The sequence below is a fragment of the Caretta caretta genome, chromosome 6 (genome assembly GCF_965140235.1).
Source record: "Caretta caretta isolate rCarCar2 chromosome 6, rCarCar1.hap1, whole genome shotgun sequence".
Lineage (NCBI taxonomy): Eukaryota > Metazoa > Chordata > Testudines > Cheloniidae > Caretta > Caretta caretta.
Window position 1 is genome coordinate 24673473 of NC_134211.1, and position 10921 is coordinate 24684393.

At 43.6% G+C, this 10921-nt stretch overlaps 1 protein-coding gene across 1 annotated transcript; it reads right to left on the reverse strand.

Moving 5' to 3' along the window:
- Positions 1-726: 726 nt before the first annotated feature.
- INS (insulin) lies at positions 727-2990 on the reverse strand. The gene is made up of 2 exons (XM_048854550.2): positions 2787-2990; positions 727-902 (listed from the first exon to the last, which is right to left on the reverse strand). The coding sequence occupies exons 1-2, from the start codon at positions 2971-2973 to the stop codon at positions 769-771; spliced, it is 321 nt and encodes a 106-aa protein (XP_048710507.1). The 5' UTR covers positions 2974-2990; the 3' UTR covers positions 727-768.
- Between the last annotated feature and the right edge of the window lie 7931 nt (positions 2991-10921).

The following is a 10921-nucleotide window of genomic DNA, read 5'->3' on the forward strand; positions in this document are numbered from 1 at the left end:
TGTCTGCGTGATGCTTTTGCCAGGAACAGAACAGGAATGGAGTCTTAGAACTTAGTAAGTAATCTAGCTAGGAATGTGTTAAATTATGATTTCTTTAAATGGCTGAGAAAATAGCTATGCTGAATAGAATGAATATTCCTGTCTGTGTGTCTTTTTTGTAACTTAAGGTTTTGCCTAGAGGGATTCTTTATGTTTTGAATCTAATTACCCTGTAGGGTATTTACCATCCTGATTTTACAGAGGTGATTCTTTTTACTGTTTCTTCTATTAAAATGTTTCTTTTCAAGAATGCTTTTTTCATCTAAGATCCAAGGGTTTGGGTCTGTGGTCACCTATGCAAATTGGTGAGGATTTTTACCAAACCTTCCCCAGGAAGTGGGGTGCAAGGGTTGGGAGGATTTCGGGGGGGAAAGACGTTTCCAAACGACGCTTTCCTAATAAAAGTAAACCCAGATAAATGTTTGGTGATGGCAGTGGAAGTCCAAGAGCAAAGGGTAAAATAGTTTGTACCTTGGGAAAGTTTTAACCTAAGCTGGTAAAAGTAAGCTTAGGAGGTTTTCATGCAGGTCCCCACATCTGTACCCTAGAGGTCAGGGTGGAGAAGGAACCTTGACAGCTCCAGAGGCAAACACATAATGAATTCCACAGCTCCTGGAGTAGATTCACAGCGTTTTTATTCAATTGCTTTTAAGGTGCAATACCAAAAGTGCCTCTCTCTCTCTCTCTCTCACACACACACACACACACTCCCCTTCATCTTTGTCTCTTCTAATTGCAGTAGTTTTCCAGCTGGTACAGGGAGCAGGTGCTATGGCAACATTGCTCAACAATTCCCCTCTTCTCTTGCTGGTATTCCTGTTGGAATGGCAGTTCTTCCACCGCATTCTGCAGATGGCCATTAGCTGCCAGGAAAAAGAAGAAAACCTTGTGGAATTACATACAGAATTACCTTTGGCTGTTTTATCTCCGCTGGGATATCTCTTTATAGTGGTCAGTATTTCCTGTATAGAGCTGGTTGGAAAATAGAGGGAAAACTGAATTTATTTTCCCTTTATTAATATTGTAGCATATAGAGGCCCTGTATTTAGGGTGATCAGATGTCCCAATATTATTAGGACTGTCCCGATATTAGGGGCTTTTTCTTATATACGCAACTATACCCTGCTCCCCGGAAAAAAATGAAGCATCCCCATTTTTCACACTTGCAATCTGGTCATGCTTCCTGTATTTCATGTTCCAACCAGGTTCTGTAATTCATTAGAGGGGCCACGCTGGATGGGTATTGGTAATACTAAAAGGAAGAGGGTGTAGAATTATTATAGGGGACTTGTAGAGATGGAGAAAGATCTTCTGAGCTAAATGAGGTGTCTGGCTGGTAATAGACTATTGTAAAACATGCTGCTCTGTTACATGGAGGTGAGTTAGGCTGGAATTGCAAATGTCTCAGGGTCCCCATCTTGTGAGTCTGCACTACCCAAGGGATTGTGGGCAAGTGTTAGTTGTGAGGTTGGATGTGCTGCCTCTTGGATCTTGAATAGCCTTTTCCTCTTCAGTGGTTGCATGTAGCCTAAGAATGACTGAAACATGGTACCTGTTTATGTTTGGTGAAAAGTTTGGGGGGGAAATGGAGGACTTTTACAAAAATTTTCAACACATTTTTGATGAACTGAAAATTTCTCAAACTAAATCTTTGGCTTTTCAATGAAAAACATGGAAAACTTCAAATGAAATGAATTTTTTTGCTTGGAAGGGGGAAAAAAAGCAATTGTACAACTACAAAAGTTTAGATGGAAAAATTGTGACCGTTTCCATTATTGCATCACTTTCCCCTGGCTCTTTGTTTGTCTTTGGTTAGAAGTTCTCTGGGGCTCCCTGTTTTATGTTTGAAAAGCTCCTAGCACAAAGGGGCTTCCTGTTCAACTGAAATTTTCCAGCCAGTCCTTTTACTGTCAAACAGAACAGCTTGGACACAAGCCCATTCACTCTGCACCTCAGTCAAGCAGATGATACAGTGTCACTGGCGCCCAAGTGAGCTCCTGATTTCATGACATTTTTACATGGAGAAGCCCCTCTTTCCCTTGGAATGCACCTGAAATCTTGGACTACCATGTAGACAAGCCTTGTCCTTCCTTCAAACATCCTGTGCTCAGCCAACTGGCTGAGAAGAGCCGTGGTGCCTGTCAATATCACTTCCATGGCAGCCATTTGGCAGCATGAAGTACTTTGTGAGCCCATCAGGGGCTGGGAACGGCAAGGGAGGAGACAAGTGAGAGCCTTCAGTGATCATTCCTACAGCATGGCAGCATGTTACTTTACTGCAGGACCAGCCAGCCAGCCTTTGCGTTTAAAAAAAGACTTCATTTGAAACATGATTTTTCCAGTGTTTGTACAATGGGGTCCAGGTCCATGACTGGGATTGCTAGGCTCTACCACAGAACAAATTAATAATAGTTAGCATCATTTCTTTGCTTCATACATTGTCTCCCCATTGAAGAGAAGAGGGCTGCTAACATTTCAACAGCTTGCCCTGAAGGACAGATGGCACAATCAAGACATGCTGTGCCCTAGTTTTCTTCCTGCCAACTCTTGCCATACAGACTTCCCCTTTCCTCACCGGCCACCCTGTGATGGAGAAGCATCTTCTCGCTATGATTCAGCAATAGACTTCCTACCCATCTATACAGGGCCTGCGAGTTCCTGCATAAAGAGAAGTGGTTTCCAACAGGGAAGAAGCAGATGTGAGCTGCAGGGGAGGCCAGTGGGATGGCTGGAAAGAACTGACTTACCTAGGGGCTGCTCGAGGTCCCGTCGGGCTTTGGGAGAGTAGAAGAAGCCCCGTTCTCCGCACACCAGATAGAGGGCCTCCACTAGGTGTGAGCCGCAGAGGTGCTGGTTGGCAGCAGCATGGCTGATCGTGAGGCCGGAAAGAGCAAGGAGGACCAGGAGAGGCAGTGATTGGATCCAGAGAGCCATGATGAGAGGGGTGAGACCTAGGAAAGCTACAAGAGGGAGGGAGGTGGAGAACAAGGCAGAGACAGGGAGGATGGGTAGGAGAGAGTTTAATAGGAGACTTACATCGTCGTGCATCTTAAACCCTTTAATTCCTTTGGCAAGAGAGTCAATGCAAGATGATGGAAGGGCCCCCTCTAACAATCCCACAGAATCATGGGTGAGAGGGTGCTTTATGAATCCCGGTCTCAGAGAAACTTTGGTGCCTCCCATGTGATATTACGTTAATAATAATAAAAATAATACTTGTTAAAAAACAGCTCGTAGCCAGTCCATATGGAACCCAGTCAAGTAGAAAATGGCTCATGTCTAACTTATCGCCCCCTGGCCTCTTCCCCCAAAGAACGTGACTGGACCCTAAGTGCCTGAGTATGAAATAACAGAGAACTGCTCTTCACTCCTGCACATCAGCCGCAGCTCGGAACCTCAGGGGGAAGAATGCAAAGGTAGCCTATGATCTCCCCAAATCCTGGGGCAGCAAAGCAGACAGGGCTCAGTGGGACACATGGAAACCCCAGTCATGTTCCCTACACCAGCGCTGGTGGGGAGAGGGGTTGTGCTGTAAGAGCCACAAGAGCATCTCTGCAGCAGCAGAGGACCCTCCTACAGCAGGACGACCCTTCTATGGCCAGTTATGTTAGTCATGTGGTGCTAGTTAGGGGATGGCTACACCACACACCAGGACCTGGGCTATAGTCTTTTGAATGGAATGCTGCAGTCATCTGCCATGTTAATCCCAAGGTGCACACAAAGGGGTGAAACAGACCTGATCAGGCAGCTTCTGCTTGTGCCATAGCAGTGCCAGATTCCTTACCCATCCTACCAATGCATTTCAGCCATGGCCCGGTAAGGAGGCAGCCCTCAATGCCCAATTATAAGGAGCTGGGCTTTTTAAATGTTAGCCTGTGGGTTTCTCCCCCTTCTAGCAGGCTGCTCCTGGCCATAAATATTTTGTGGGGAAAACACTCAAGATGGACGTTCACTGTTGAGCCTCAGCCGTCACCTCTTCCCGCTTGCGGTGCCCACCTGTGCTATGAACATCACAAAACCACCATCGCTGCGGGAACTGACTAGCACCCTTGTCTGCTGTCCTTGCAGAGAGAGCACAAAGACTGACTGGCTGTGGATAGGTAACCCATTCATGCCAAGTCCGAAGCTCTTGGGCAGGGCAGTGTGGGAAATTTTGATTCCCCATGCTGTGCCAAAGCTGCAGATAGCTGACATCATTTGCCAGAGCTGTCAAGCCAGCACCTTTCACTGGTACCACATTCTCCTAAGGAAAGGGATTGAAAAACAAACACAGATAGAGAGGAAAATGGACTTACCTAACTAGGTGGCAGCAGGAGAAGAAGTGAGGTCTGCTTGGAGGGGCAAGAGTTGCTTTCTAGTGACTCCCCCATCCTCCTTTCACTGTATTTATATCCTTTGATTTGTCCGAACGATACAGGAGTTAATCAGAGCTCCACCTTCTCAGCAACGCCCTGGCCAAAATTTTTGCAGCCTAGGCACATTCAGTCCTCTCTGCACAGTGTCAACAGGTCTTTAGGAGGGTTAAGATAGAAGCAACACTTTGCAGTTTCCATCTCATTTCACCTGTAGCCTGTTTTCACTTGGCAGAAGCTCTGCCTTGAGTTGTGGTGACCCTTTTAGCAGGAGATAATGCTGCCATTAAAGCGCTAATGATTACACTAATGCTGGGCAATAGGCACTGCCGGGATTGAGGGGGCCAAGTGGCTGCCAGTCTCAACAGCTGTTTCTGAAGTGTAAAATTAGAGAAAAGCAAACACGTTAATATGTTAGGTTAATTTCAGCCCACCGAGTAACTGACGATAGGCCAAGCTGTTGATGAGACTGTGCTATAGACAGGTGTTAAAGAGGAAAAAAACACTTCATTAGAGGGAAGGATATCTGTATCTCTCACTCACACATATACATATATATACTAGAAATTGTATCTTGGACCTGGAACACGTTCCTGATGAAAATTTCCTTGAAACTGACATGTTTCCATGAAACATTTTAGCTTCAATTAAACAGCATTCTCAATGGAGAAAAGATCTGTCAAAAAAATAAAATAACATGCAACAAGCTCTATCCTACAGATGGACAAGGAAGGATGGCTTCACGCTCTCACCTCTAGGTCAGAAGGCTGTGGGTTCTAGAACGGGCCCTAGGCTTGTATGTGACCTTTACAATGCAGGACTACATAGGGGGTATAGCTGAGACTTTTCTCCTCGTTAGAGCTTCATCTTTAAGTCGAGCTTAATTGTTCCCATTAACTCACTCCCCCATCCAGACACAAACCCCCTCAACTGTGTGCTGCTTGTTACAGTAGTCCAGGCAACTACCATGCTTGATGGCCTAGAGCGGACTGTTATTTTGCAGTGAGGTCACATTTTCTCATGCTAGCCCAAAGATCTCAAGATCACTATCTGATTTTTTTTTTCTTTTTTAAATGTAAGGCTGAGAGGCAGAATGAAATTCCAAGGCCCTTGGTGGATGATGAACAAGCAGGGCTGTTTAATGAGTCGTGGGGATGGTGGGAATAAACAGAAATGTAAACTGCAGCAGTGTTGAGCAAGGAACTGCCTCTGGCTACAAAAGCATGAGAATAGTCTTAATCTCAAATTTTCCTTGCTTATAAACTCTTTTGTTTGTGAATCATGGTTGAGCTAAGTTTGTAATGTAGACATATCCTTCAAGGTAATTATCTATGGTGGGCTACTGAAATTCAGGCTCCTGCCATGTGCAGGGGTAGGGGTGGGGTGAAACAGAAAACAGGATATCATTTATTATCCGAGTCCTCACTAATACTGCCCATCCACCTGTCTGAATGAAACAAGTTTTAACCTTCATGGGGTTTGTATACTCCATGATTCTGCTGCCATGTGATTTTCTGCAGAATTCTACTCCATTGCTGGCAATTTTTTAAATCAGGATTGGATGTTTTTCTGAAAGATGCTCTGGGAATTATTTCAGGGAAATTCTATGGCCTGTGTTTTACAGGAGGTTAAACCAGATTATCCCAATTGTCTTTTCTGGTGTTGGAATCTTTTACAAATTAGGTTCCTTGCCCTCAGGGTTCCAATGGAAAGCTTAAAACTGTGACCCGACTGTAAACTGATGCCCTGATGTCTGCAGACAACCAGAAGGAATAGCTTGGAGAGGTGGGCGCTACCCCCATTTATATTATTAGTGTGTTAATTCTGGATCCTAATAATAACATTTAGCGTATTATAATGTGAGGAGAGAGTAAAATAAATAGAATTAAATATCAGAATGAATAACGGAGGGGCTACTGTACTGACTAAATTATTCATAGTCATAAAACCAAAAAAATTAAATTCACCATAAGATGCCACAGAATTTCTACTGGAATGCTTCAGAATGTAGAGAGCTAGCTGCAGAATTCTGTCTCTCTCTCCTCAGAATACATGGGAGGTTGCTGTCATTCCAGTTTTTTAGGAGTTCATATTGAATGCTGAGTGCATAATGCCTGCTACGTTTGCCGGTCCAGATGCTATGTTACTCTGGAAAGCACTTGTAGCATAAAAAGATGCTATATAAAACTACACACTGCAGACAGGGTGTGGGTTTTTTTTTTATTATTATTATTTTGCACTTCCGTACTGGTATCCAAATGATACAAAATCAATAGGGGAAATAAAACAGGTGCACATCTCCGCTCCTCTTAAGAGGTTTATTACCTTTGTGTCTCTATTGCACAGCAATAAAGGGAATTATGGAAGATAAAAAGCATGAGGAGTAGTTGTTTGGTTCATGGTAGAATGCAGGCTGGGTGAGAATGAGCAAAAGAGAGACGGAAAGAACATCCTAGGGAAATCTATATGATCCCAGATGGAGTTGTAGGTTCAAGTGCAACCAGATCACATGCAGGAAAGCAACCAGACATGACCAGAAACTCCCTATGTATTTCCAAAACCACAACTTGGATCATATCTTACTTTTGTCTTCAGTAGCTTCTTCTTCCTCTGGCCCTCCTGAAACTCATCTGACTCCCCTCCACTCGATACAGAATTATGTTGCTAAAATCACCCTTCTTTCTAACTATCTGATCATAGAATCCTAGAATATCAAGGCTGGAAGAGACCTCAGAAGGTCATCTAGTCCACCTCCTGCTGAAAGCAGGACCAATCCCCAACTAAATCATTCATGATCACAACATGCTCCTTGTCACTGACCACTTTATTGATTTACTCTTGCCCATTGTTTCCCAAAGTGCGGGGTGTGGGTGGAACTCCCTATTGTTCTCCAGTCTCTAGCTGGTATGGTTGAGAAGAAAACCTTCAGAACACGAAGTCAGTGTAACCGCTGTAGAGATGTTTGCACCTGAGTTTGCAGAGAGCCTGAAACAATAACTCTGAGGTGTGAGATGCTCTGTTCATGTCAATGGGTGCTAGCCAGATGCCAACAACGATACTTTAAATGTCAACACATTTAATTATTTCACTGCTCATCAAAGAGAGAAAAGAAAGCACCATATTAAGTAGGTCTACACTGCTGTAATCTACCACACCAGGTTGCAGCTTCTTGACTCCATCTACTGTACATCTCTGAGCTCATTTCCTCCTGCTCCCCTGCCTGCTGCTGCCAATCCACTTGTACCACCCTCTTCAAAACACACTTTTTCTGCAAAGACCCACAGCAAAAGAAATGCATTTAAAAATCTGGACTCCTGGGATTGGACCATCTTCTGGTATCCTGTTCACTGGAGTTACAGGCACTCGGCACCTCTGAAATTCAGGACCTTATATCTCTTAACTCTCTTGCCTGTTTAATCTAGAAATTAAGGGCCCAATTGTCCTCTTATACCTGTATAAATCAGAATTCCTTTGAAATGAGTAGAGTCAGACCAATGTAAAAAATGATGAGAGCTGAATCGGTCTAAATTAATGACCTAAAGTCCTTAGGTAAGGGACCATGTCTTCCTCTGCTATCAGTGCTCCCTAAAGGTAAGGGACCATGTCTTCCTCTGCTATCAGTGCTCCCTAAGTAATAACTCCTGTTTGGCATCTTCATGTTTTTAGGGCATATAGTATCATGTGTTTGCTAAATGACTCTGTGAGCAGAAAGTCTTGTGAAAAGTGGCAAACCTCTGATACATGGATGGAGAGGGGATTTATTTACCCACATAGACCTAAGATAAGGTTATCAGTCATGTCCTCTGCTATATATGCTCTCTCTCTCGCTCTCTTTCTCATGCTAATATATCTAAGCCATGACATTCAAACAAGTTAATAGGATCTCTGCACAATATGTAACATTATCCCCACCAACACCCCTCCCCCAGCCGTTACCCCAAAAAAACCTTTTGGTGCACTACTGAGTCTCCTGGCAGCATATTCAGGCATAGGGGCTCGGGTGCCAAGAAGATCTGAGTACAGTGAATTCGATTAATCAGGCCTACTTTCCACTGGGCTGTGACAGGGCATTACCTGCTTCCTAGAGTAAGTGCTGCCTAAATCACAAAACTGAGATACAATGTTCAGGAGATTTTCAAAGCCGCAAATAGAAACCGGGTGCCTACCACATCTCTGTGTTGTTGGCAATCTTCCCCAATGTACTGATCCAAAGTAATGAATCCCACAGCCTGTTAAGCTTCTGACATTATGGGTGGCATTGGCAAAAACACATACATGACTTAGGAGCACAAGTCCCGTTACAAGTTACATGTTTTTAGTTCCCCCTCCTGCAATGTGGCTAGGTGTACCCTATCAATATACTGCACATCTTAGGCTCTTGAAGAACAATAGTTTACTAAACTGATTGCCTCAATAATATCCTACAGCAATGAGTTCCACAGGTTAATGACAAGAGCTGCTAAATAGGAAACACGTTTCTAAAATATCTGTTGCCTTAGTGCTCCCTTTTTCTTGTATGACTGGGAATAGGAGTGTTCAATGAGTCTCTGCTATGCCATTAAATATTTGTTTAGACTTCTGTTTATATCTCCTATTCCTCTTCTCTTTTCCACACCTTAGAACAGTGTGCCTTGAGCAAAGGCACCCTGAAAGGATGTCTGCTCTCAACCCTGCTCTTTGTCAGTTTAATCACGAGTGACAGCTATTAAGCATCAAAAGCATTATGGTAGAAAGGCCGGACCATAAACTCTCTGGGTGCCTGTGATAGATTGCTGCAGAGAAGAGACCCGGATCTCTTTGTTTAAAGCCTCCATCCTCACATCTATCGCAAACTCTGGAGGTTTTAAAATGAGCTTTGATAAGCAGGACCCTTTCAGCATCCTGAAAAGTCTGAATGCAAGCCCCATTACCTAGGAATCAGTATGTCCCAGCAACTATCCTCGCTCCTATTCACTTATGTGAAGCAACCTTTGCAGCCACTTGAATCATGCATGTCTGCCTATGCAGGGGGCTGCTGCTGCCTGCTGGCTATGCTTTAGAGCTGGAGGGCAGCAAATTTGCCTAACCTAGCAGGCCAAGTGCTATTGGGGCTGCTTCCAAGAGGAGCCTGCTCTAGATCAAGGGCTTGTGACACTTTGTACATTTTGGGAAGCATCCTCAGCGGTTGTAAACTGACATGGCTCCAGGGAAGTCAATACAGCTCTTCTGATTTACACCAGCCAAGGGTGTGGCCCATATGACATTGATTCACCTGCTACTCCAGCTGTCCTAGTCTTATCCTTTCATTTATGGGCCTTGCTTAGATGTCTGAAGCACTGCTTCCAATGGCACCCAAAACCAATTTTGTTTTGTGATTAAATGGACTTTGGCCATAGGCCTATCCCTCCCTGTATAGTTCCCATTAATTCTGGATATCCAAATCCCTTAGGCAGGTTTGAAAATCTCATCTATTTCTGTAGCATGCACGCAGGAGGTCTATTATGGTGTTGATCTTTTCAGGAAAAAAAATAGCAGCTAGCTGTGGAAAAGGAGAACAGCCAAACTGCACCTGTCCAGACAGTAATTCCCGTAGGTTTGCCATAGTTTGAGTGGTTGAGAGCACTTACTAGGACTATTAGAGTGTTACCTTTTGTTCAATTCATTTTCCCTTTCTGCAGACAGCTCAGTTTTTAGAGATGGTGGGAAAATGATTTGGGGAAAAATTCAAAATTTTGAAGTTGTTTTGGGGTTCAAAATAGACCCATTTTACACTTCTTGTGAAAACTTTCTATGATTTTTTTTTGGGGGGGGGGTCCAAAAGTTCATTATCAATTATATTTAATTTCAAACATGGGCTTTCAGTGAATGAAAAATATCAACAATGATTCTGATATAAATTTCAATAAAATATTGATAAAAACATTCTGGGAAATTTTGTGCAAGGAGGACGTGTCAATGAAGACAAATTTTTGCAAAGAGTTGAGCTTTTGAAAGAAGGCCACCTTTCAATGAAAAATGTGTGAAAAATCTCAACCAGCTCAGTCAGTCTCATTGTCACCTACCCCTGGATCGTCACTTGATTAGATGGAAACGGGCCAATGTCCTAAACATTTCTTTGATTTTTAGGCCAGATTTGAACAGTGTGTTCAAACCCCTTGCACCGCCCCATCCTCTGGTCATTTGGACAGAAGGACATACTGTGGGGGGTTGAGAAGGGTTGTTGAACTGCTCATGACTTCTGCCCTGTGTGACATAGTTTCAAGTCACGTCCAGAGCTGATATCTTCCAGCAAGACTTGGGCCTCCCCCGACCCTAAGAGCTTATATCAATGGGAACTTGGCTTAGGCAATCCTCAGCGTCGTGTAATCAGGTTTTACAGTCTGTTGCCAGCACAATAAATCCTTTACTACAGTAGTTGTCTAGCATTTTCGAACGCTGTCCTGAAAAATAACAGGACTATTATGGGGGAACTGGTTAACCATTACAAGTTTGTGCAAGTTCTACTGAAACCAAAGGTCAAATTCAGAGATGAACAAGTTCTTGGTGAGTAA

Coding starts and splice junctions, on each gene's coding strand:
- INS (XM_048854550.2), bottom strand. CDS start 2,973: ATGGCTCTCTGGATCCAATCACTGCCTCTCCTGGTCCTCCTTGCTCTT. Junction 903..2,786: donor GGACCTCGAGCAGCCCCTAG/GTAAGTCAGTTC, acceptor TTTTCCTGGCAG/CTAATGGCCATCTGCAGAAT.